This window comes from Salvelinus sp. IW2-2015, linkage group LG4p (assembly GCF_002910315.2).
Source record: "Salvelinus sp. IW2-2015 linkage group LG4p, ASM291031v2, whole genome shotgun sequence".
NCBI classification, from domain to species: Eukaryota; Metazoa; Chordata; class Actinopteri; order Salmoniformes; family Salmonidae; genus Salvelinus; species Salvelinus sp. IW2-2015.
In genome coordinates this window covers 3,845,819-3,872,580 of record NC_036841.1, presented here as the reverse complement: position 1 = coordinate 3,872,580, position 26,762 = coordinate 3,845,819, and the positions used below count along the sequence as shown (strand labels likewise).

The 26,762-nt window shown below is 44.8% G+C and overlaps 1 protein-coding gene across 14 annotated transcripts in view; it reads right to left on the bottom strand.

Moving 5' to 3' along the window:
* Positions 1–26,762, bottom strand: part of LOC111959085 (elastin) — an 81,887-nt gene that overhangs the window by 34,916 nt on the left and 20,209 nt on the right. For 13 of the 14 annotated variants that reach the window (XM_070437438.1, XM_070437440.1, XM_070437451.1 and 10 more), the window contains exons 2-9: positions 26,596–26,670; positions 23,045–23,095; positions 22,131–22,226; positions 21,922–21,948; positions 3,670–3,801; positions 3,306–3,461; positions 768–809; positions 359–391 (exon numbers count right to left, since the gene is read on the bottom strand). In XM_070437438.1, coding sequence (XP_070293539.1) covers positions 359–391; positions 768–809; positions 3,306–3,461; positions 3,670–3,801; positions 21,922–21,948; positions 22,131–22,226; positions 23,045–23,095; positions 26,596–26,670 — 612 coding nt within the window. The remainder of the gene's footprint in view (positions 1–358; positions 392–767; positions 810–3,305; positions 3,462–3,669; positions 3,802–21,921; positions 21,949–22,130; positions 22,227–23,044; positions 23,096–26,595; positions 26,671–26,762) is intronic. The other variant, XM_070437468.1, reaches the window with a different exon arrangement.

Genomic DNA, 26,762 nt, shown 5'->3' with positions numbered 1-26,762 from the left:
ACTATCTAGACTACGCCAATTTATAAATCACGTCAAAAGTTTGGATGCAATTGATGTGAAACATTTTCTCATAGTATGTGAGCACACAAATGTATGTGTTATTTAAGGTTTTTACAGTTAGTGAGTGCTTTTTTAGATCAGATAACCTCTGCTTTCTTGTGTCTCTAGTCTATTGGGAACATAATTTAACCTCGTTTGGGTGGTGTGGGACCCTTTCCTGCAGCTCCAGTGAACAAGAGATACAGAAGGTACAGTATATACAGAAAGTAGCTCACTAGTTCTAAAATGGCCGCTGCGACTGTAGGATTTCAATAGGTCATGGGACCTTGGGTGCCAACATGGCACCCATGCCACTCACCTAGACCTGGCTGTAATCCACCACCGCCATAGCCTGTAGAGAAACACAGAAACAATATGGTGGGATTATAGTTTGATGTGATATATGTGTATTTGGTTGTTTTATAGCTTTCCACAACACAGAGAAATCCATAGCAACATTATTGAATGGCAATTTAAGTGTTCTTTGATACAGACTCTACCCACACAACTCTCTAGTCTAGGGCCTGTGTTTCTCAAACATGTTGGCACCAGGGACTGGCAAGCCATGGTTCTCCTCTTTGGAGTACAGCTTTGGTTAAAACTACGACTTGAAAACGTGAGGACTTGTAAGTTATAGTATCAATCACATGGACCGCTGCATGGATTGCCCACAGAATGATTGTTGAGAAACAAAGGATCTGTCCTGTCTTGTGTAGTGTGTGCTGTACCTGGCTGTAGTCCACCCCCGGGTAGTCCACCTGCACCATAGCCTGAAAGAAACAAAGATTTATAGCTCTGACATATTGCTAAATGTATATTGAAAAACATCCCACCTAGCTATCTTAAGATGAATGCACTATTTGTAAGTCGGTCTGGATAAGAGCATCTGCTAAATTACTAAAATGTACATGTACATTGCAATACTATCACGGAGACCAGTGGTTCCCAAACTTTTTATAGTCCCGTACCYCTTCAAGCATTCAACCTCCAGCTGCATACCCACTCTAGCACCAGGGTCAGCATACTCTCAAATGTAGTTTTTTTGCCATCATTGTAAGCCTGCCACACACACACACTATACGATACATTTATTAAACATAAGAATGAGTGTGAGTTTTTGTCACAACCCGGCTCGTGGGAAGTGACAAAGAGCTCTTATAGGACCAGGGCACAAATAATAATATAATAATATGCAATAATTTTGCTCTTTATTTAGCCATCTTACATATAAAACTTTACTTTTTCATMAAAAATGGTGAATAACTCACCACAGGTTAATGAGAAGGGTGTGCTTGAAAGGATGYACATAACTCTGCAATGTTGGGTTGTATTGTAGAGAGTCTCAGTCTTAAATCATTTCYCACACACAGTCTGTGCCTGTATTTAGTTTTCTTGCTAGTGAGGGCCGAGAATCCACTCTCACATAGGTACGTGGTTGCAAATGGCATCAGTGTCTTAACAGCACGATTTGCCAAGGCAAGAAACTCTGAGCGCAGCCCAATCCGGAAATCTGGCAGTGGCTTTTGATTAAATAAAACTTTCACAGAACAGCTTGTTGCAATTTCRATGAGGCTCTCTTGTTCAGATATCGGTAAGTGGACTGGATGCAGGGCATGAAAGGGATAACGAATCCAGTTGTTTGTGTCGTCCGTTTCGGGAAAGTACCTGCGTAATTGCGCACCCAGCTCACACAGGTGCTTTGCTATATCACATTTGACATTGTTCGTAAGCTTGAGTTCATTTGCACACAAAAAATCATACAATGATGGAAAGACCTGTGTGTTGTCCTTGTTAATGCATACAGATAAGAGCTCCAACTTCTTAATCATAGCCTCAATTTTGTCCCGCACATTGAATATAGTTCTGGAGAGTCCCTGTAAACCTAGATTCAGATCATTCAGGCGAGAAAAAACATCACCCAGATAGGCCAGTCGTGTGAGAAACTTGTCATCATGCAAGCGGTCAGACAAGTGAAAATGATGGTCAGTAAAGAAAACTTTAAGCTCTTCACTCAATTAAAAAAAACGTGTCAATGCTTTGCCCCTTGATAACCAGCGCACTKCTGTATGTTGTAAAAGCGTTACATGGTCGCTGCCCATATCATTGCATAATGCAGAAAATACACGAGAGTTCAGGGCCTTGCTTTTACAAAGTTAACTATTTTCACTGTAGTGTCCAAAATGTCTTTCAAGCTGTCAGGCATTCCCTTGGCAGCAAGAGCCTCTCGGTGGATGCTGCAGTTTACCCAAGTGGCTTAGGGAGCAACTGCTTGCACATGCGTTTCCACTCCACTATATCTCCCTGTCATGGTTTTTGCGCCATCAGTACAGATACCAACACATCTTGACCACCAAAGTTAATTTGATGTCACAAAGCTGTCCAGTACTTTAAAAATATCCTCTACTGTTGTCCTGGTTTCCAGTGGTTTGCAGAAGAGGATGTCTTCCTTAATTGACCTCCCATAAACGAAACGTACATATACCAGGAGCTGTGCCAGGCCCGCCACGTCTGTTGATTCATTCAGCTGTAACGCATAGAATTCACTGGCTTGTATGCGAAACAGTAATTGTTTCAAAACATCTCCTGCCATGTCACTGATGCTTCGTGAAACAGTGTTGTTTGATGAAGGCATTGTCTGTATAGTTTTTTTGGCCTTTTCCCCCAGCATTGTCCCCTGCCATATCCGCGGCAACAGGAATAATTAAGTCCTCCACAATGGTATGGGGCTTGCCTGTCCTAGCCACTCGGTAGCTCACCATATAGGACGCTTCTAGCCTCTTTTTATTAATGGTATCTGTTACTTTTATACATGTCTTACTACTCGAAAGTCGTCTTTATTCTCGCTCAAAAAAGTCCTGTGGCTTATTTTTCAAATTGTCATGTTTCATTTCTAAATGTCTGCGCAAGAGTGAAGGTTTCTCACGAGAGAGTAATGGTTAATGTGATTGGATGTTCATTATTTGACTAGGCTACCTGTATTTGACATTGTGTTGTTATTTCAGTGAACATTAACTAGATGGTTTAATTTTGTTTTTGGCAGTGAAACAAGGCTACTCAGGCAAGAAAAAAACCTCACTTAAATGTATAGCCCCGTTGGAAAATGTAAATGTACTGTTTGAAAATGTGAATAAAAATGTGAATCACATTTTTATTTGGCGTACCCCCGACAGCATTGCGTTTGGGAATACCTGTCGTAGACCAAAGCTGATCCACAGAAGTACAGTAGAGAAACATGGCTTTGAGGATCTATTCTGTCTGTACAGTACCTGGTTGTAGTCCAGCTCCTGCCCCATAGCCTGGTTTGGGTCCTGCCTTCTGTCCCAGACCACCTCCAGGGAAGAAGCCCCCAGCACCACCTCCTCCATAAGGCGAGCCTCCATACGGCGAGCCTCCTCCATACGGCGAGCCTCCTCCATAACCAGCTGAGGAGAGTGACGGTGGGGGTTATTAATCCAACCCTTTAACACTCTCAGTGTCTCATTGTGTCATATTGTGAAGTGCTCTAATGTGGCCAGGAGTGATGGGTAGCCTAAGTGGTCATTTAGCATAATATTAGCTTGAACAGCACTAAGACATAGGGTCAGTACTACTGGTGGGCCAAGAACTTGATGTCACACTGTGCTACTGTACCTCCAGGCTTAGCGTATCCTCCTCCTCCTCCAAAGCTTCCTGTTCCTAGACCGGTGGCTCCAGGACCAGCTCCATATCCTCCAACACCAAGACCACCGCCCCCAACACCACCAGCACCAAGGTTCCCATAACCTCAGAGAGAAGAGGGAGGGAGGGAGAGAGCGTATGAGGCAGGGTTAGTGAACAACATAATTTCAGATCCACACGAAGTGCATAGGTTGTGGATAGAAGATAGAGATTTGACTTGGTTGTATATATACTGTAGTAGGTCTGCAGAAGTGCTGGTGGTGGTAATGTCAGATTGTGACCACTAGAGGGAGTCAGAGGCTGAGAGGAACAGTTATTCTGATGTGGCAACAGTATTTTGGCACACAGCAACAGTCTCTATGGGGAGAAAAAAGTATTCTCCCCACATGGTAATCATACATAAATTAATTAATATTCCAGCTTGGGTTTCTTATTGCTGACAAAACAGCGGGAGGGGAGGCGGGGGAGAAGAAGCGGGAACAGGGGGAAACTCAGGCAGCGAGAAATGCTCTGTCTTTTCGCCACCTTTAAATATTTCACAATCCTTAATCAGACGTTAACCTGTGGCTGAACCCTCACATTGTAATTCATTCAATTACAGACAGTAAGATTTTTATTTAATTTAACTAGGCAAGTCAGTTAAGAACAAATTCTTATTTACAATGACCAAATCAGGCCAAATCCGGACGACACTGGGCCAATTGTGCACCGCCCTATGGGACTCCCAATCACGGCTGGTTGTGATACAGCCTGGAAGCGAACCAGGATCTGTAGTGACATCTCTAGCACTGAATTGCAGTGCCTTAGACCCCCCAAAAACCTCATCCTCCACATGACAAGATAACTAAGGAAGACACACGGAGCCAGCCACCCCTGACATTGACACAATAGCTGTAAGAATAATTCAGTTAATGGACACTCCTACTGTCATGAACTTAAGTTTTAATAGGGTGATAAAACATGACCTAAACAGCATTAAATATGGTAACAGTAATCAAGAGTCATGACCTGGATATAGTTAGCATTAGTAGGTCGCCCCAGTCTCTGGCCCTGGGAAGGAGGCAGTGCAGTCCAGCTGTAGACAGTAGGTACATTATTCTGCTCAGTTAGTCTCTTGTGACAGAGTTAACAAATAAAATGTTAAATTGAGGAGCTAGCTGACCAGAGCACACGTGAGTTTTGGGTGTCGAGATGACTACTCAGTAAACACGACCTACTCCATGACCTCCTCCAGCCCAGAGGGGTCCTCCTCCAGCCCAGAGGGGTCCTCCTCCAGCCCAGAGGGGTCCTCCTCCAGCCCAGAGGGGTCCTGTAGGGGACTGAGTAAGTCACTGGGAGTGTTAGTACGATTCTTACAGTCTATTAGCAGTAGCTGGGCCACTGCGTTTTACAGGGGTCGTAGTGCACTGGGTTGATGAAGTGGAGAGAACCGGCATGAGGTGTAAGCATGCACCCCTGGAGTGGACTACGACCCAATACAGGCCTACAATGTAAATACTGGGCATCCCTGTAAAGCTGTGTGGCATACGGTTGGGGAATTATATAAAATCATATAATCGTAATCTATCAAAGGCTAAAATGAAATTACTTCTGTGAAAGACCCAGACTAGACCAGAAGATCTTGGTTTGGTCTTGGTTTGAGGTGTTGTAGGCTGTGACAAGGGGGTGAGAAGAATAGCCAACTGTGAGGCGTCTGAGAAACGAGGGAGGAGAGAGGAAAGAGAGGAGGGAGATGATTATGGAGATGGCCCAGCTGTCCGCAGAAAGCAGAGGAAAGAGGGGAGAGAGGAGTGGAGGAATGTAAGGGGAGAGAGCGATTGAACAAGACAGAGGATTGGGGTTTCATCCTCTAGTCAAAACAATCATGGGCAACGTCCTGCCAAGGCGTTGACATCCCCACCACACTAAGCTAGATGTCCTTCTGCTAATCCTACCTCCTCCAGACCTCCTCCTCACCCTCCTCCACCTCCCGTTGTACAACCGACAGCTGACAGGCTTCTTAGACGCGTGGAGGTGATGAGGAGGAGGAAGAGGCGAGACAGACGCTAAGCTAAACAGCCTCGGACTAATCCACCTCCTTCAAACCTTCTTCTCATTCCATTGCTCAACCAACAGACATTCTTGGAAATGAGGAGGTGATGAGGAGGAGGCAGCACAGGGTTGAGGAAGAGGCAAGACAGGGTCGTACATTAGTCGAAATGGTACACTCCCTTGGCCTGGGGTTGGAGAGCCAGTCTATCTCAAAGCTGTTGGTTTTTCATAACTTTCAGAGGAGACAAAAGACCAGCACAGGGTTGGAATGTTTCACTGGCAGCTCTCTGTTTGGGAGAGGAGCACAGGTCTGAGGTGTGTGTGTGTGTGTATGTATATGTGTGTGAGAGAGAGACACACACATACGGCCTCGCTTTTTCTCTTTTGGCTGTGTGAGACAAGCTCAGCACTCAGGGTTGACCGCCACCTGCTACGCTGCTCTGAACCCTCTGATCGCAGACCAGGAGACAAAAGGCAGACACCACCAACTCTTCCTGAGAGGGAACGTATGTGTGTGCGTGTGTGAGTGAGAGAGAGAAAGGCAAGGAGAAAGAGAATAAGAAAGAGACACTCACACCAGGTTCAAAGACAGTAGAGACAGCTAGGCCGTCCCAGTCACCACAGGACTCAATTTTCTCTGGCTCCAACATCACTGGATCTCACTTCTATAAAACAGCTGAAAGGGAAGCTACAGTAATCGTAATGCCTACAAAGTCATGTCTCTTTCTCTTTAAGGGTAAGAGAACACAGCAACATGCTCTGTCCGGACCCTTGCTGATTGGCAACCTTCCACAGATTGTATCACTGAGACACATAAGAGCTCAGTACAAAAGCCCTTTGTTTTAGTCATATTTACTCAGAGCTGTCAGCTCCAACAAGCAGGCCTTTGTCTGAGGCCTATTATTACAGTATGTCAGTTCACACAAACATGTCTGTCTTAGCTCACACATTAACTTGTTGGAAGCGAGCAACTGCAAGACACAAGTTTGTTTGTTGTAATGAACCGCACACATGGAAACTGCGTCAACCTGACCTCGACTAGCTGTGAAACACACGGTTTCTTATTTGATGTTTAGACATTCAATTTGCAGATTACTGACAGGTCATTATAGTGTACGTGAGCCAAAATGGCCGTCTGTCTATGTGAGACATGCGAGCCACAGCAGAGACACCATAGGGCTAATGGAAACCAAATTGGCAGCGGACCCGAGACAGAGAGAAGCCGTGTAAAGGTCAACGACTTTAAATACAAGACAGAGAGGATAGAGAATCCTGTACAGGAGAGAGAGAGAGAGCTGCAGAGCCAGGAAATTATAAGGTGACTGATAATAATGCAGTTTAATGCATCACACTTTCCCTCTGTTTGAAACGGCACTACGTATGGTGTGTCAAGATAGGTTTAACGTGTTAGCGTGTTTAGCAGAGAATTTCCATTCAGAAGGGATCTCTTGTTGTTGCAGCTGTGCAGTCAGTTGTACAGTATGTGTACCTGGTGAGGTAGAATATGGTGTTTTTCTTGAAGCAAATTAGTGTATTGGGCACAGCATACTTTCTTCATAAACTAAAATGTGATGAATGACATATTGGACCAATGTACCTATCACATACTACATCAACATTGGACTGGAGCTGGCCAGACAAACTGSCAAAACAAACGGGTGCCTTCAGGTCATCGTGTATGTTCTCGGTCTGATTCTGTAGCTACAGTACGGATAAAAGAGAAGAGCTCATGTAACRGAGAACAGTGGGTCTGGTTTCAATAGTGTCTCAAAGACGCCCTCCTATTCTCTCCTCTCTGTTACCACATACAGTGGCAAGAAAAAGTATGTGAGCTCTTTAGAATTACCTGGATTTCTCCATAAATTGGTCATAAAATTTGATCTGAGTCACAACAATAGGCAAACACAGTGTGCTTAAACTAATAACACAAATTATTGTATTTTTCTTGTTGAATACATAATTTAAACATTCACAGTGTAGGTTGGAAAAAGTATGTGAACCCCTAGGCTAATGACTTCTCCAAAAGCTAATTGGAGTCAGGAGGCAGCTAACCTGGAGTCCAATCAATGAGATGAGATTGGAGATGTTGGTTTGAGCTGCCCTGCCCTATAAAAAACACTCACAAAATGTGAGTTTGCTATTCACAAGAAGCATTACCTGATGTGAACCATGCTGCAAACAAAAKAGATCTCAGAAGATCTAAGATTAAGAATTGTTGATTTGCATAAAGCTGGAAAGGGTTACACAAGTATCTCTAAAAGCCTTGATGTTCATCAGTCCACGGTAAGACAAACTGTCTATAAATKGAGAAAATTCAGCACTGTTGCTACTCTCCATAGGAGTGGCCGTCCTGCAAAGATGATTGCAAGAGCACAGAGCAGAATGCTCAATGAGGTTAAGAAGAATCCTAGWGTGTCAGCTAAAGACTTACAGAAATCTCTGGAAGATGCTAACATCTCTGTTGACGAGACTACGATACGTAAAACACTAAACAAGATTGGTGTTCATGGGAGGACACCACGGAAGAAGCCACTGCTGTCCAAAAAAACCATTGTTGCACGTCTGAAGTTTGCGAAAGAACACCTGGATGTTCCACAGCCCCGCTACTTGCGCAACAAATGTTTGTGGACAATTAAACTAAAGTTGAGTGTTGGAAGGCGACACATACTAATGTGTTGGTATGAAAAAAGAGGACGATCAGCACACCAACAATCGAAAACCTTCATCTCAACTGTAAAGTATGGCTGGAGGGCAGCATCACTGTTTTGGGGCTGCTTTGCTGCTCAGGGCCTGGACAGCTTGCTATCATCGACGGATAAAAAGCCCAACTTCCCAAGTTTATCAGAGACATCTTTGCTAGGAGAATGTAAGGCTTATCTGTCTCACCGCGGAATTGAAGCGTCAACAGAATTGGGTGATGGCATACAGGACAAACAACCCAAATCAACGTTAAATCAACTCAACAGGAAATGGCTCACACAGACATGAAAATTACGCCTTCTGGAGTGGCCCAGTCAGGGTCCTGACCCCTCAACCCGATTGGATGCGTGTTGGCCATGCCTCAAAGGAGCGTTCCACACCAAGACCAATCCCATGAATGATTGCTGAACTGAAAAACTAGTTTTGTAAAGAGGAACGGTCCAAAATTCCTCACTGACCGTGGTGCCAGTCTGATCCCACAACTACAGGAAATGTTTGGGTCTTGAAGTTTCATTGCTGCCAAAGGATGGTCTTTAACCAAGTTATTACAATCCAACGGAGCTTCACATACTTTTTGTACTTGAATGTTTACACGGACTTGTGTTTCATAATAAGCACATCGAAAACATATAATTGCCTTGTGTTTATTAAGTTTAAGCGGACACAGTTATAACGCAGAGCACTGGCTGTTTGTCTACTGGAGTGACTTAGATAAACAAATATACAATTTTATGACAATTGTATCCCAGGGTAGATTCCAACAAGGGCTCAGATACTTTTTTTGTACAATACCGTACATTTGAAGTTAGCAATTCCATTAATCGAACGATTCTCTTGCTCTCTCTCTCTCTCTCTCATCTCTCTCTATCTTCTCTCTCTCCCTCTCTCTTCTCGCTCTCTCTTCTCTCTCTCTCTCTCTCTCTCCTCTCCTCTCTCTCTTCTCTCCTCTCTCTCCCTCTCTTCTCCATCATCTAGTCCAGGTCTGGTCTGGTGTAGGTCAGGTCACAGTGGCTCTGCACATCAGGCTTGTTGAGTTAAAAGGAGCAGGCAGAGGGAGCCCAAAAAAAAGATGGATCCACTCTCCCACACTCTCTCTCTTTCAGCCTGTCTTCTCTCTCTCTCCTCTTCTCTCTCTCTCTCTCTCTCCCTGTCTCCCCCTCCTCTCTCTTCTCTCTCAGGAACCAGCTGGGACTAGAAGGGTTTAATTTAAGAGAAGTGTTGGAGAATTCCATGGCAGGCGTTCCACAGTAACTGACAGCAGGTGGGGTGGTGAGAGACGAACCTGGATAGGAGCTTCAGAACCAGAACATCTGGGCCCTCTTACTCTCTTCCAGTGGAGTAGAATTACCTCCCAAACATGATAAGTGGGAGACTGCAGTCACGTGTAGATTATTGAGGCCAGAGATTATTAGTGTGGGAGCCTAACAGGAGCTAACATACAGGAACTATAGGTTTCTACTTTCCCAGCCCTGGGTTTGTGCTCGTTTTGAGCATATTGAGCTGCCCAGTCAAAATAGAATAGATAGAGAATGTGGAAGGATGTGGACAGATGATACTGTAGGATAACCAGGCATACAGTCAGGCATGATCTAATACCAACACTAATAATGACACAGCCAGTGAGATAGTCTGAGATTGTCCTCTGATGTTCTGATAAGGCGTGAGTCTGAAATCCTGTGGATGTCTATATCATTAAAGCTACAATCCGCTCCCATGTCTCTTGGAGAGTCTGTGGTTAGCTGTGACTGACAGGTGGACGCCAGCCCCAGCCCCACTTTATAGGCCCAGTACACATCATAATAGATGTCTTCACTGTCATTACAGCCGATGGTATCAGTAATCAAATGATCATGATGTAGGATGATATAGTGCCTCATTTGGGTATGGTGCATTCTTGTTTAGTTAGCGCACGATGATGGTTGGATCAGAACAAGGAGGAGTGACTTTAGTGTACTAGCGGTGATTCCAGATCGCGTGAGTGGAACACGCCGTAGCTCCCCCCGTCACTCTCTTCTCTCCTCCTTCATCCCCTTTCTCTCCCTCTGGTGACCTCCCCTGCTCCTTGTCACTTCCAGGTTTTCCAAGCCGTCAGTCATGAAGCAGCTATGCGGAGTGGGATTTAAGACGCATGCTGGACTAATTAAACACACACACTTGCGCGCACAAAACACGCACACACACGCACACACACACACACACACACACACACACACACACACACACACACACACACACACACACACCACACACACACACACACACACACACACACCACACACACACACAAGCACACCACACACACAACACACACACACACACACACACAAAAGCACCAACACACACACTCCCCTGGTCGGTGACAAAAAGCCAGGCTCTGAGTCGGCGATGAGCCCTTTGTTTTCTCCTTCCTTTCCATGGAGTCATTGTCAGAGAGAGGTCCCAAAGCCCGGTCCCTGCCAGAGGACCCCAAGTATTGAACTGTTAGGGAGTTTCGGCTTCTAAAACAGGCCGGTGGTGCTGGTTTCAGGCCCAGGGCTCTTGGGCTTCTCTCATTCAGTTTGTGGTCGATGCCTTCGGGCCAGTGTCCAGGCCCAAACGAGTGGAATAAAAGCTGGAGAAATTGGAGGCATTTTTTGGGCCCGCCTAGCTATTTCCTGGTTTTCCAACGTTGTTGAGGATCATTATTTCATTTGGTCGTTATAAGAATTGGTCCGGGTTCAGATTTGTTTGTCCTGCGGTTGATGGATACTCTGCCTGGATCGATGCACATTTTTGCACAAACTAGCTAACTACACACCCATGTACACCAAGACACACATTTACACATACACACACTCTGTGGGGCGAGCAGCTCTTTCGAATGGCTCCAATTTACAGGCTGTTGTAAAACGATCTGTTGGATTTATGTGGATTACAGCGAAGCCACCGGCCAAGCCTAACCTAGCCGAGTCCTGCCTAGCGACGTCCACACCACACACACACACACACACACACACACACACACACACACACACACACACACACACACACACACACACACACACACACACACACACACACACACACACACACACACACACACACACACACACACACAGTATATGCTTACATATGCACTTACGTGCCCAGTGACAACGTCAGAGCCGTCTTCTTCTAACTAACCCTCCCAACGAACCTCCATCCTCCATCTCACCATGACAACATCTGTCTAATCACATGCCTTGATGTAAAGAAGTTATCACACTTGATTACCGTTCTCATTCATACAGAGCAGTGTGAGTCACGAGTCATGACATATCCACTCATTGAGTTTGCGATGAATGACATAATTGTTTATGCCTCAATTCATACAGTATGTCACCCGTTGCTCTTTTCCCTTTCAAACAGATCACACAGCCTCCTGCTCTCCCTTTCTATTAGCTCTCAACAGTCTTTCTTAAGGCTCTGTACGAGAGAGAGTAGAGAAATAGATTCTGACATGCTAATATCCTGGTACTTTTTCATCCCGGTCCAAAGGAATATCACAGTTGCTGTGCCAGCGCCGAGCCCTACAATAGGTCAGGAGTATATCCCTAGACCCATCTCTCATACCGGCCAACACATGTATCTGCTCCCACACACGCAGACACACACACACACACACACACACACGCACGCACGCACGCACGCACACACACACACACACACATACGCACACGCACACGCACGCCCACGCGCACGCACACGCACACGCACACACACACACACTTTAAACACAAATACCTGCTCATTTCTGTCCATGATTTATTATGTCTGAGGAGAGCAATTGTCAAAACATGCAGGGAGAGAAATGTTATGCACATAACATCACCCAGATGGTCCACATATGCATTTCACTGCCACCCCGCTGAATCCCTTCTTGACAAGTCAGGGTTGAGAAATGATACTAGCATTAAACAGGTCAGTGTGTGTCTTGAACACACACTGTAGCTGTGTCCAAACTCTGCCTTGCCTTCTACTTACTAAAACGACATACTGTGTACTAATCAATCATACTACATATTAATATTTACAGCATAATGTTTAGTAAAAACATATGCAGTAACCAATAAATATCAACATACTTATCGTCCATACTGCACCTGTTCCCTGCCAGTCGTTTATGTTTGTGGAGTGCGTCCCCTATTCTGTCAAACACAAGTGGGTGTGAAAAGATGATTATCTTCCTCAATAGTGTGCAGCCTAAATAAGTATGACATCCTGGCATTTAAAGCATAATACATTTTCGAAATTGCACATACTTTAAAACGGTCTATTTTTGCATTACCAAAAAGCCTACTATTAAGAACGCAAGTGTGGATATTATGGACACAGCGCGTCTCTCTCTCTCTCTCTCTCTCTCTCTCTCTCTCTCTCTCTCTCTCTCTCTCTCACATACACACACACCTCGTGAGTTCAGGTTCATCATATCATCCTCAAAAGCATTTTAGAAGTTCCCTGTTAATTAATTACGACACAATGCATTCATAGGCCAGCCATATCAACACATGGGATAAACCCTGAGGGATCACACTGAGAGAGAAAGCTCACCTGTCAGTGATGAACAACACACTACACAATAACACAACTGTCAGACTGTGTGCGCAACTGGTCAACTGGAGTCAGGTGCAGGAGAGCAGAGATGAGTGAACAGGCACACTCTAATTGGCAGAAGCAAATCAGTCGGACGCAACAGCGTCACAACACTCCAGCCAAAGGCAAAAGCGAATAGCGCACTGGTCACACAAAATAATGTACAACAATACAATACCACGGATTCAAAACAATACCCGGAAAAAAACAGCCTGTCGCGTCACGCAATAAACGTAAAGAACAATTACACACACAGACATGGGGGGAACAGAGGATAATATACATGTAGAGTGATGAGGGGATGTAAAACCAGGTGTGCTGGAAAACAAGACAAAACAAATGGAAAATGAAAGGTGGAGCGGCGATAGCTAGAAGACCGGTGACGTCGACCGCCGAGAGCCGCCAGAACAAGGAGAGGAGCCGACTTCGGCGGGAGTCGTGACAACAACAAATCAAGTCATAACATGATACTGTATCAGCTAAGACACCCACAAAGCATCCTTTACAGTGAGTATAGGATAATAAACCTACCCACATTTCCTACAAGCCCATTAGGCCTATGTGTTAAAGCTTGTAACAGTACGTAGAGTTGAGAGCTGCATAATGTAACCAGCTTTCCCAAATAATAGGGTGATGTTATAGCTATTGGGCGAGAAACGCTGTCTAGTTAAATTTCGAACTGTGATTGATTAATACCATGTTTATTCCAGGCTTCATTTTCTTTCACTTGGATACTGTGCCAACAGAAGACTCAGGCCTAGGACCTAGGGTTCTATTCAATCTCAATCGCTCAACCGATTGAGACTAAATATGCAGCGTTTACCGTGAATGCAGTCTCCACTAATGCAGGAACATTGACTTTACATTTTGATCACGCTGTAACGCTGAACTTCCGCCACACGGATTGAATAGAGCCCCTAGTCTGACAGTGACTGTAACTGAGGTCGGTCCAGTGATGATTTAGCTTTATGGACGGCTGGGGAAATGGGAGGGGAGAGATTTCTCCATCCCTGCATAAATAACACTTAGGCCTCTCTGCCAGATGGATGCGGAGAGAGCTGCTCGCTCCAGACCAGAGCCACTGGCAGACACTGTGCAGGGGAGAGAGCTGCTCTCTCCAGACCAGAGCCACTGGCAGACACTGTGGAGGGGAGAGAGCTGCTCGCTCCAGACCAGAGCCACTGGCAGACACTGTGCAGGGGAGAGAGCTGCTTACTCCAGACCAGAGCCACTGGCAGACACTGTGCAGGGGAGAGAGCTGGAGCTGCACAGTCAGACACACTGGCAGGGTTAGGAGAGGGGAAAGGAAAGGAGGGAGGGGGGTGAGGAAAGGGGAGACTGTACAGGCATGGGATGCTCGCTTTAGACCCACTGGCAGCAAACCTTAAAGACAGGGGAGGGGTGGAGGCTTCAGTCCAGAACCACTGGCAAACTGTGTATGGAAGAGAGGTTGAAGAGACCAGGCCAGGAGACACATGGGGAGAGTCNGAAATAACCAAAGTAGCCTATCCGAACGAACAGGCGGGAAAGCGCCTCCATTCGTTATTCGAGAGCATAGGCGGATGACATATTTTTTCCCTGCAACTTTTGCTGCACCTGTCTCTTATACACATCTAGATGTGTATAAGAGACAGGTGCAGGGGAGAGAGCTGCTCACTCCAGACCAGAGCCACTGGCAGACACTGTGCAGGGGAGAGAGCTGCTTACTCCAGACCAGAGCCACTGGCAGACACTGTGCAGGGGAGAGAGCTGGAGCTGCACAGTCAGACACACTGGCAGGGTTAGGAGAGGGGAAAGGAAAGGAGGGAGGGGGGTGAGGAAAGGGGAGACTGTACAGGCATGGGATGCTCGCTTTAGACCCACTGGCAGCAAACCTTAAAGACAGGGGAGGGGTGGAGGCTTCAGTCCAGAACCACTGGCAAACTGTGTATGGAAGAGAGGTTGAAGAGACCAGGCCAGGAGACACATGGGGAGAGTCTTCCACTGACCACAAACCACTAATAACTGTGAGAACATGGTCAGCAGAACGAACAAGACCACAGAAACACAAAGAGACCATCGTGAGAACACAGCTGGTACAGCTGGTACTGAATATAGTAACTTGTAGCACAAGGAAGTCAGCTTGTGTCACAACGAAGTATTCAGTTTCATCTTTAAGATACAATAAAGCAACAGATAAAATTCCATGAGAAAACTCATCAGAATCGATAGCCCTCTGAATTTAAAGTCCATCTTACCGGGCCTGGACAGAGTGGGGTCATTCACAAAGATAACAAACAACCATAACAAACTTTTTTTCTATTTTTCTTATTTTTTCAAAACTATTTTAATAAAATGTACAAACAATATAAACATACACAGACAAAAGACAACAGACTGATGCACACAAACATTAACGACATCACCTCTGCTCCCAACGCCTCCATCTCCAGCACCACTTCCACATGACTTCAAACTGCACCCTTCTCTGCCCTTCTCTGTTGCCTACACCCTTTCAATATTCAAATAATAATGCATTTGATTCATTATTCCAACGTCACAATGATGGAGGATCATTTAATTCCAGTTTTTAAGCATATATATTTTTTTTTTACTCACCCTCAGGCCAAGGGCCAACAATGTGTCCCACCACACACACCACACCACACACACACACCACACCACCACACACCACACACACACACACACACACACCACACACACACACCACACCACACACACAACAACACACACACACACACACACACACACACACACCAACACACACACACACCACACACAGCCTCCCTACACATTAGGCATAAGGGCGTTGTGGTGACCGTATTACAGTCATGGGTCATGACAGCAGTAAAATTCTACATGACTGTTGAGTCATGGAAATCTCCTCTTATGCACTCAGGCCATGCGTTGGTAGTATCCAACTCACTAATGGCCTGGTACTCAGGGCTATATTGTCCTTCTAACCACTCTGACATCAATGCAATCGAAAATCACATCAAACACTCAAACCCAGTATTGTGCTTTTAAAACTCAGCTCACTGTGATTGATCAATTTGAAGAAAGAAGTTCAGCAACAGGTTGAAACTGAGTGGAAAACATGGTCATTGTGGATGTCTAACGAAATGGACAGCGCTCCCATATGCAAAATTAGAGCTTATACATATGCATAGGCCTATATATACATGTATGAGCCCAAGCTTGCAGAATAACATTTAAAAAACTGATTTAAAATGTATTTAATCGGTTAGCCTATAAACATACTCTAGTAATCACTTTTGAGTGTGGACTGTATTATTATGCATACTAGATGGACTGGTTACCTTATGCTACACTCCAAAGTTTCTATTCATGAGTCTCAGAGAGAAAGTATAGGCCTAGGCAATGCTGTTGGTTCAATAGTGCATTTCTATTGGATTTTGAATAGCCAGGGAGTACCAGGGAATTTGGGGGATTTCATAATTCTTTATATTTTCATAATTAATAGGCTACAGAATATTTCACCACCGTGCGTTTCCATCTACTTCCCCTCTCTCCTTTATGACTTGCTCAAGCACGCAGAGAGAGGAGCTGTCAACAGTTTAATGAAATATGTTTTGTTGTGAAAACATGTTACTTCGATGTTCCCGAACAGATGTCACTTGATTAAGCACTTGTTATGTGCAGGAACAGTGTTGGGGAGCCCATAGCATACAGAGTTTGGGCGGAATATCACTTGTTGCGCAGGGAGAGACTGCATGCCCCTCAAACAGTGGTTGATGCATGGAGTGAAATAACCAAAGTAGCCTATCCGAACGAACAGGCGGGAAAGCGCCTCCATTCGTTATTCGAGAGCATAGGCGGATGACATATTTTTTCCCTGCACCTGTTCCTGCACATTTGATAATGGGCCATTCTAAATCTAAACTAATTTAACATATTAGTAAAGACAATATTMAATTGAGAATAGTCTGATGGGTGATAATAGGATCAATTGAGGAGAGAACAGTGTGTGCAGCCTGAGGTAAGGAACAGTGTACAAGCTTTTTTTGCGACTTTCTCAAGTAATCAATTGTCACGTTCTGACCTTTATTTCCTTTSTTTTGTCTTTATTTAGTATGGTCAGGGCGGGCGGGAGTTGGGGTGGGCAGTCTATGTGTGTTTTTCTATGTTGGGGTTTTTGTTCGGCCTGGTATGATTCTCAATCAGAGGCAGCTGTCAATCGTTGTCCCTGATTGAGAATCATACTTAGGTAGCCTGGGTTTCACTTTTGGTTTGTGGGTGTTTGTTTCCGTGTCAGTGTTTGTCGCCACACGGTACTGTTTCGTTTGTTCATCGTTTATTGTTTTGTTTAGTGTTCTGAGTTTTAATTAAAAATCATCATGAACACTTACCACGCTGCGCTTCGGTTCGATCCTTCTACCACCACAGAYGATCGTTACATCAATAGCCTATAGCCGCATCATGCATCCCATATATGTTCTGATTTGTAAGATATTCTAAGGTTTGAATTATTAACAATTAAAGTTGCAAAATAACAAAAATAATCTAGCGTAGCCTATAGGATCTGTTTCAAATTATCACTTGTATGCTCAACATAGCTTTCATATGCGCAATGATAAAAATATCCATAACATTTTATTCAGCTATGTTCAATGATATTCTTCTTACTATAAAATCATATAATATAAAATAAGAATATCATGTCTGCTAAATGAACAAGCCTACAGCCTATGGCATGCCGCATAGCCAGATAACATACAGTAGGCCAAATCATATTCTGTTAATCTGAAAACATTTTCTTCATATCATAATGTTTCTTTAGACCTGCGTAAAATAAATAATGGATTTATTGTTATGGTTTATATCAAGTTGATTTATTATACTTATTAAAATGTAGATGTTCCAAAGGCTCCCAGAAGCAGCTTGTATGTGTGGAGGCGTGGAGATGCTATGCTTGTTCATGATTAATTATTCTTTTGCATGACAATAATCGTATGACAAAATGTTATGACTGCCACATCGCACACACACACACACACACACACACACACACACACACACACACACAACACACACACACAACACACACACCACACACACACACAACACACACACACACACCACACCAACACACACACACACACACACAACACACACACACACACAACACACACACACGTAGTGCCATCTGGGAATTAACAAAGCCTACCGTCTCCCAGCTCGTCTTCTGTTGGCTAAGCACTCGCATCATATCTCTCACTAACTTTCTTTTCCCTGTTTTGACTAATTTATTTTTTTCTTACTCCCTCTGTCATTTTCTCACTCCTCTCCAATTATTTTTTTGTCATGGTGTTCCAGTCTCTCTCATTGCTCTCTCTCAATCATCCCTCTATCTTTTTCTCATCCCTCCCTCTTTCTCAACCCCATCTCTCTCAGTTCTATCCATCCTCTCTCATCTCTCTGAGTCACTCCTTCCTAGGTGAATTCAACATCCCTTCTCAAAGGATAAAAATAGAGCTTCGGGTCAGCCTTTTTTTCAAATCCCAGGAAGCTCACATACAGAGAAACACCCTCCAATATTTCACAACTTAATTTTGCAATGTGATAATGTGGAGTCTTCTGAGTCGGACGTTAGACTGGTTCTGTGAGATCATTCCAGACAGATACAGACAGTAGGTCAGCCCAGCTGTGTACAGTACAGTCTGACCTAGCCTGCAGCCCTATCCTATGAAGAGCGACCTGCAGGCCTGACCTATGAGGAGTGTCTGCAGGCCTGACCTATGAGGAGTGCTTGCAGCCCTGACCTATGAGGAGTGCCTGCAGCCCTGACCTATGAGGAGTGCTTGCAGCCCTGACCTATGAGGAGTGCCTGCAGTCCTGACCTATGAGGAGTGACCTGCATCCTTGACCTATGAGGAGTGCCTGCAGCCTTGACCTATGAGGAGTGCTTTCAGGCCTGACCTATGAGGAGTGCCTGCAGCCCTGACCTATGAGGAGTGCCTGCWGRCCTGACCTATGAGGAGTGTCTGCAGCCTTGACCTATGAGGAGTGCCTGCAGCCTTGACCTATGAGGAGTGCCTGCAGGCCTGACCTATGAGGAGAGAGTATAAAGAGAGCCTGCAGCACATCGCTTCCTTCGTGTGTCACTCTTAACCTTGAATAAACGGACGCGGACCTCATACCACCACTGACACACTGGGCCCTGTGTGTGCAGTATGTGTGTGTACAGTATGTGTGTGTACAGTATGTGTGTGTACAGTACGTGTGTGTACAGTATGTGTGTGTTCCTGAGAGTTTTACTTCTTATCTCTATCCAAAACATTCTATCTTTTTCCCCATAATGAAATTACAGAATTAGCAAAAACAGCAATGTTGTCCAAGTTTCTTGTTATGCAGTCTCCCTGCTAACTTCTAGTGACAAGACGTTATTTAGAAAATCAAAACATTTGTAATAAGTTTTGTCCAGGTCTGGCAAAGAAACAAAGAATGTAGGAGGAATCCACCTTAGCTTTAAGGGGTAAATGATGAGACCAGGTCCAGGGCCCAGCTGCTCTCTGTTCTCTCTTCCCTCCCCCGCTCTCTGCCCCCCACCTCTCACCCCCCCCTCCTCTCTCTCTCTCTGCCCCCGCTCTCTCTTTCTCTACCTTCTTCTCTGGTCCCGACTGACTCGTCCAACGCATGCACACATACACGGATGCTGACAGGATTCACAATTCATTTAGTAGTCTAGCGTTTTACAAGGCTTGGCACCCTCTGACAATGATTCAACTGTCACGCCAGTTTGATCACCAGCTGCTGTTCTCTGTCAGGGCCAAGGTGTGTGTGTGTGTGTGTGTGTGTGTGTGGTGGTGTGTGTGTGTGTGTGTGGTGTGTGTGTGTGTGTGTGTGTGTGTGTGTGTGTGTGTGTGTGTGTGTGTGTGTGTGTGTGTGTGTGTGTGTGTGTGTGTGTGTGTGTGTGTGTGTGTGTGGTGTGTGTTGTGTGTTGTGTGGTGTGTGTGTGTGTGTGTGTGTGTGTGTGTGTGTGTGTGTGTGTGTGTGTGTGTGTGTGCCAGGACCAAGGTGTGTGTCTGAGGTATGCAGCTGAAGCTCCACTTCAAGCTTCAATCACCAGAGAGGTTATGATGAAAAGCGGGTCTCGGCAGGGGGAAAGAATCCACAYGAGAATTCTAGAATGCAACAGGTGTCTTGTTTAAAAGCCAATCCTCACATCTGTTTAGCTCAGGATAGAATACTCTGTCAACATGTCAATGGACAGAGTAACCCTCCCCTGGCCTGAATACCTGGCGGCGTTTGGTTTCCTTAAACATTGTCCCTACCTGCACTATTTCATATTAGCATGTAGCTACAGTACCTCAGCCAACTATCAGATCACATTGCCATCTACACAAAGGCTAATTGATCTGTATGGATCCAAACCACCCTTGTTTTGTGAGACAACTTAGATAAACGTTGCTCTGTGTTTGTAATGGAAACTTCATCTCTGTGTAGAAAGTTAGCTGGTTCCAGCCCAAGTGCCCTCGAGTGAAACACCAAATCTGGATGGCTTCAGTCAACACCCCAGCTGTTGGAATGGATACATCTCGAATGTAAAAAAGTCACCTTGCATGAAAAGCCCTTGCTGAGCAAAAGAATGAAGAAGGGGCATTACAATGCTGTTGTGACTACTAATATCTTGTTCTCGTTCCATTCAAATGGATTAATTCCCTCAGCTGACCCGAACAGTTCCAGCTCGACCTATCCCATATGTTTTCCCACTTTGCCTGTTTGGAGCGACTGGGAGCAGCCTGTTTCCTTCCTTCTCAATAATCACATTTCGAAGAGAGAGAAAGAGAGAGAGAGAGAGGAGAGAGAGAGAGAGAGGAGAGCGAGAGAGAGCTCTAACTCTTACAAAAGCCAAAGCATTATACTTCCCAATCTGAGCTCTGAGGCGCTGGTGACCCAAGCCAAAGTCAACTTCCACCTAATATCCAATATTAGGACGCTTTTACAAAACAGATTTCTGAAACTCAATGACTTGTTTGAGAGACGGAGGAAAAAACACTTCAAGGAGCCTACAGTAAGCCGTTCAAAATCTTATCAGACTTTAAGACGATTACTCCATTCCTTATCTCTCCAAGCACATAGCTGTGGTGGTGGCCTAGATGAAATCACCTCTGCTTTAGGAAATTAAATAATGGCTGAACATTGCTAATGCCCTAATACTGCCCACAATATTTACACGACAGTATCAGTGGAAAGGACAGTGGCAAAACTTCAACAAGGAGGTTTCCAGATATTGTGTCGGCCTAACGTTACAAAAACAATCAGCGCATTGGTGGGAGTTCACACTGCCAATCATCACTCAGTCTGGGATGTGTAGGGGTTGAGGAGGGGTGAAGCGATGTTGTGATGGAGTGATGGAATAGTGGCGGAGGGGTTGAGGGAGGGAGGAGACACGGTCCCCCTGTTCTCATCAATGGAACGCACCGGGTCAAATCCCAGACAGGACTTCCCAAATAGCTGCCAAACCCGGGGCGACTCAACCACGATGAAAACACAGGGGTGATAAGGGAGATGTAGCTGACAGTCCATCAAGAGAGGTAGCCCTTCATTGAACTACAGTATGCTTCACTACAGATTTCGCCCATCATTGACATGCATTCTATACAGATTAGCTAATAGCTACATTACCCACCTTCTGCTCTCATTAAGAACTCTCATTTCCTTCCTCTTTAAAACACTTCAGTAAGGTTTCTTAGACAACAATGTACGAGAGGAATTTTCCTAGTTCAAAGCATAACAGGATACTCTGACTTGATACTACCAGACTAGTCTAGTACAGTACCGGTACCTGCCTTGTGCCTTCTAAAGAACTGTATAAAACGGTATAGAGTGCGAAAGAGTGAGTTGGAGCAGATAGCTTACCAGGTTTGGGGCCCTTTCCACCAACTCCTGTTGAACAAAGCACCCAATAATTAATCTACAAATGATAGAAATACACTATAGTTGAATAAACATATTTAGTTCCATCATTGACACTGCACATTCAAAGAGAGTGCTATATTTGACAGTGTAAGTGCTTTAATATACATTTTGAAGTCTCAACTTTCAATGTTCTGTAGATAAGTACACACCTCCTCCTCCGAGGCCTCCTGCTCCTATGCCTCCAGCCCCGCCACCAGGGACCAGACCTCCAGCACCAACACCACCCCGTCCTCCATATCCTCCAGCTGGGGGAAACACAAGGTCTGGTTAGACAACAGGTCTTTGTCATTACCGTCACCATCATCTTCTTTATTGTCATTATAATCATTATCACCATCATTGTCATCATCAACACTTACTACAGTATGTAAGCATATAAGACAACACTTCCCTTACTGCATAGCCATTCCCTGACAGCAACACAGAACACACCCAGATGGGCGACAGGACAGCACGCTGTGGTTTTATAGGTGTGAGGAGAACACTCTAACTCCCTGTACACCAGACTTAATGACAGTGGTTGTGTCTGAGCACTGTGTTGCCCAACAACAACATGTCATTAGAACCAGCACCATGACTAAACTATTAGCTTAGCTTGTGGCCATGTGATTGAGTGGAGGAGAACTCACACCTTGAGCTTYCCGAGGTGGAACCAGGCTAAACCGTGCAAAACTATGCCTATTCTCCAGCAGTTTTGTGAAATAGCTACAGACTTAAAAAGTGTGGTGGCGTGGTAGTTAACGTGGTGTACTGTAGTGGTCAGGGTGTTCAGTATGCATGCTGCTGGGTGTGTCTCTGCTATGACAGTGTGATAAGACAATGTGAGTTGCTGTGATGAGGGTGGCCTGGTGCTTGTAACCCAGTTCAGTCCGCTGGCCTACACGCAAGACAGGGAGCTCAAGCTCTGTGACAACGTTGTGGTTCTGAAAACCCTGTATCTGTAGTCATTGTTCACGGAATGACTGTAGGTCTCAACAGCAGCATACTGTAGATGCTGTCTCTATTAGTCCAGCTAAGGGACAACTATTAGAGGAGGGTATTACAGTAAGTGTTTTCTACTCACCACTAGTTTTAGCTGGTTTGTAGCCTGCTCCTGCGGGTATCCCACCAGCTCCTGTTGGTAAAACAAGAAAAGCAAAAGAAAACAGAAGAGAAGCAGAAAAAAAGAGTTCGAGTGAAAGGCTCGACGTTTGTTTTAGCTCTCCCCCTGGCTGCTCCTTCCCTCACTTCGGTCTCTGACCTGACCAGATAACTCCACACAGAGACTAGACCACTGTGGTGGGTAGGAGGCTCTAAATCTCTACATCTTTAAATCTTCTAAGTTTGAGTCCCAAATGGCACCCTATTGCCTATATAGTGTACCACTTTTGACCAGAACCCTAGTCAGAAACAGTGCACCATGTATGGAATAGGGTGCCATTTGGGACACACTCTAAATCTCCAACTGTATCACAGAGACATCTTCCAACTTCAGAGTGAGGAGTGGAATGCAGAGGGTCGGTGTGGCAACTCACACTTCCTCACACTATATTTCACTGTAATTTATGGCCTCAATGATGTTACAGTGAAAACCTACGGTACAGCTACATTATACTTATCCAGAGTGAAATGGTACAGTACAATGGGAAATAGTAAGGTGCGAGAGAGAATTACAAGCGATATTGCGTTTTTGTGTATGACGGTAATGATTAAGAGAGCCACATATGAGACAGACACTTCGGACCATTTCAAGTTGCCCGGCTCGGCCTGCCCGTCATTTAAGGCTGGTTTTAAGGCTGGAGGTGTGTGGTTCAACTGTCCTGGAGGTTGTTAATATTTTACATGCTGAACACAAGTGAAACCCAACAGCCACGGTTGGCTCTTAGTGGGTTTGGAGAGGGAGAGCAGTGGTGATCACTGGTTGGTTTGTGGTTGAGTTGGAGACTTGCAGTACTGTACACTACAGGCACAGGGCTAATGGTTAAACTGTGGGTTGCAATAATAGACTGTGACACAACATGTGCCTTTATTTCTTCAGTAAGTAATGCTACAGTAATTTAGTCATACAGGTTTTGTGTTGTGTGCTGGGAAACATGAAAGGTGTATGTTGTATGCTGTACAGTACGCTGTATAATCAAAAGTATGTGGTCACCTACTCGTCGAACATCTTATTCTAAAATCATGGCCATTAATATGGAGTGGGTCCTCCCTTTGCTGTAATAACAGCCTCCGCTCCTCTGGGAAGGCTTTTCACTAGATGTTGGAACATTGCTGCAGGGATTTGCTTTCATTCAGCCTTAAAAGCATTAGTGAGGTTGGGCACTGATGTTGGGCGATTAGGCCTGGCTTGCAGTCAGCGTTCCAATTCATCCCAAAGATATTTGATGAGGTTGAGGTCAGGGCTCTGTGCAGGTCAGTCAAGTTCTTCCACCCCGATCTCGACAAACCATTTGTGACTCGTTTCAGGAAACTAGGCGTATGTCGCGCGTCACTACTTTACAGGAGAGCCATTTGAACGCAATTTAAAAAAAAATCTAAATGTGTTTTTTTGCAGAAATGTCTTCTGGAACATGTGAACGTTCATGTGCCTTAATAACAAACTTGTATGCCATCTGTAAATATGAATACAATTGTTAAATTACAAGCTTAGTTGGTTTAGCCACAGAAAAAGCCAGCAACCTTCCCGCTAGCCATGATTGGCTGAGATAATGAATGGACATGCCGAGAGATCGAGTTTTGAAATCAGTGGAATTAGAGTATGATAGCTAAGGAGATGGAGAAAACACCTGTCTTCGAATTACATCACATCTAGCTAGCTACATTTTCAGATATTACACGTTTCTAATATTGTCAGAAAGTCATTTTTATTTCAAGTTAAAGTGTAATGTTAGCTAGCTAGCTAGCTAATGTTAGCTGGCTGGCTAGCTAGCTAACGTTACATGCTGGCTAGCTAGCTAACGTTACATGTATGAGCGCAGAATAACTGACACATTTACGAATACTCAACACCCATTGAATATGGCCTGTGTCTGTAAATGTTGGCAAAAAAACGTAATTAAATTGTTGCCAGCATTACAGTTGCAGTCACCAACGCTCTGGATAACATAAAAACAGCCTAACCAGCTCTGCTAGGGAGAGTAAAATGTTCAGATTGAGCGGTTCTCTCATTTGTGCCTGGAAGTAGCTAGCAAGCTAGCCAATGTTAGCCAGGTAGCTTGGGTGCTTGACTGCTGTTGTTAGTTCAGAAAGCTCGGATCAACCCTACTCCTCGGCCAGAGCGTCCAGTGTGAGAATCGAGCCGGTTGGTCACATTTCTGTATGGACCTCGCTTTGTCATGCTGGAACAGGAAAGGGCCTTCCCCAAACTGTTGCCATAAAGTTGGAAGCACAGAATCGTCTAGAATGTCATTGTATGCCGTAGAGTTAAGATTTCCCTTCACTGGAACTAAGGGCCCTGGCCTGAACCATGAAAAACAGCCCCAGACCATTATTCCTCCACTACCAAACATTATAGTTGGCACGATGCATTCGGGCAGGTAGCGCTCTTCTGGCCTCCGCCAAACACAGATTTGTCCGTTGTGCAAAGCTGTCATCAAGGCAAAGGATGGCTACTTTGAATAATCTCAAATCTAAAATATATTAGGATTCTTTCAACACTTTTTTGCTTACTACATGATTACAAATGTGTTATGTCATAGTTTTGATGTCTGCACCATTATTTTACAAAGTAGAAAATAGTCCAAAAAAAGAAAAAAACTGTAAGGAGTAGGTGTGTCCAAACTTTTGACTGGTATTGTAAGTTATCCCATACAAGCTTTTGTGCCAAATACATTACCTTGTTACAGGTGTCAAGTTAATGGGCATGTGGCAGCAGTGCGTAGGAGAAAAGTGTGAGAAGTGTGCAGAAGGGCATGAGGGAAAGGAATGTGTAGCATTGGGGAAAGTAGTGGTATGTGTTAATTGTAGGGGTGCCCATGGGGCTGGGGATCAGAAATGTCCGGTGCGAGAGAGGCAGGTTGAGGTTTCCAGGGTTAGAATAGTACAGAAGTTGTCGTATGCTGAGGCAGTGAAGAAAGTAGAGGAAGATGGGTCAAGGTGGAGGAATCCTGAGAGGAGTGGTGTGAGTAGTAGAGCTGTACCAGTACAGGGGGATCGGCCAACAAGTCATATATTGCATCTGAAATAGTTTTCAAAGTTGGATTTTCTAGCGAAACAAGGGGTGATAAGGGATGGAAGACCCACACCTGACATTAGGGATTTACGTCAAAGGAAGGGACAGAAATAACAAGATAATTTCAATCTGAGTGGTGTCAATGGAAAGACTGGCTCTGTGGACAACAGTCAACAGCATCAGTTAAGAGGACATTTTCTGCGCTGAAACAAATATTGATCAAGGACAACTCTCATCCCTTGCCATCATCTCCATCGTGACCGAGAGATTTTTAAAACTGAGGGTCAACAGGGAGGAGTTTTATAATTCAGTCACTGATGTCTTTAACCAGAAGGATAGACGCCAGATGGGTGGGCTTCCGGCCTAGCCGGCCTCAGACCTCACCGGACGTCACTGTACTTTATATAAAGAGACATGTTGTGTAATGTGTTGCTCTGTGCAGCCGTAGGTAGCTAATATGTTACCTGGGTAGAGACCAGCACCTGGTCCAGATCCTCCTGCTCCTGGTCCGACTCCAGCACCAGCCGGTACGTACACACCTGGAGAGACAGACAGGTAACATACCTGGTCAGGGACAGCTCTGTATGACTTCACGACACTAATCTAATGGTCCAACATCTAGACTGCAATC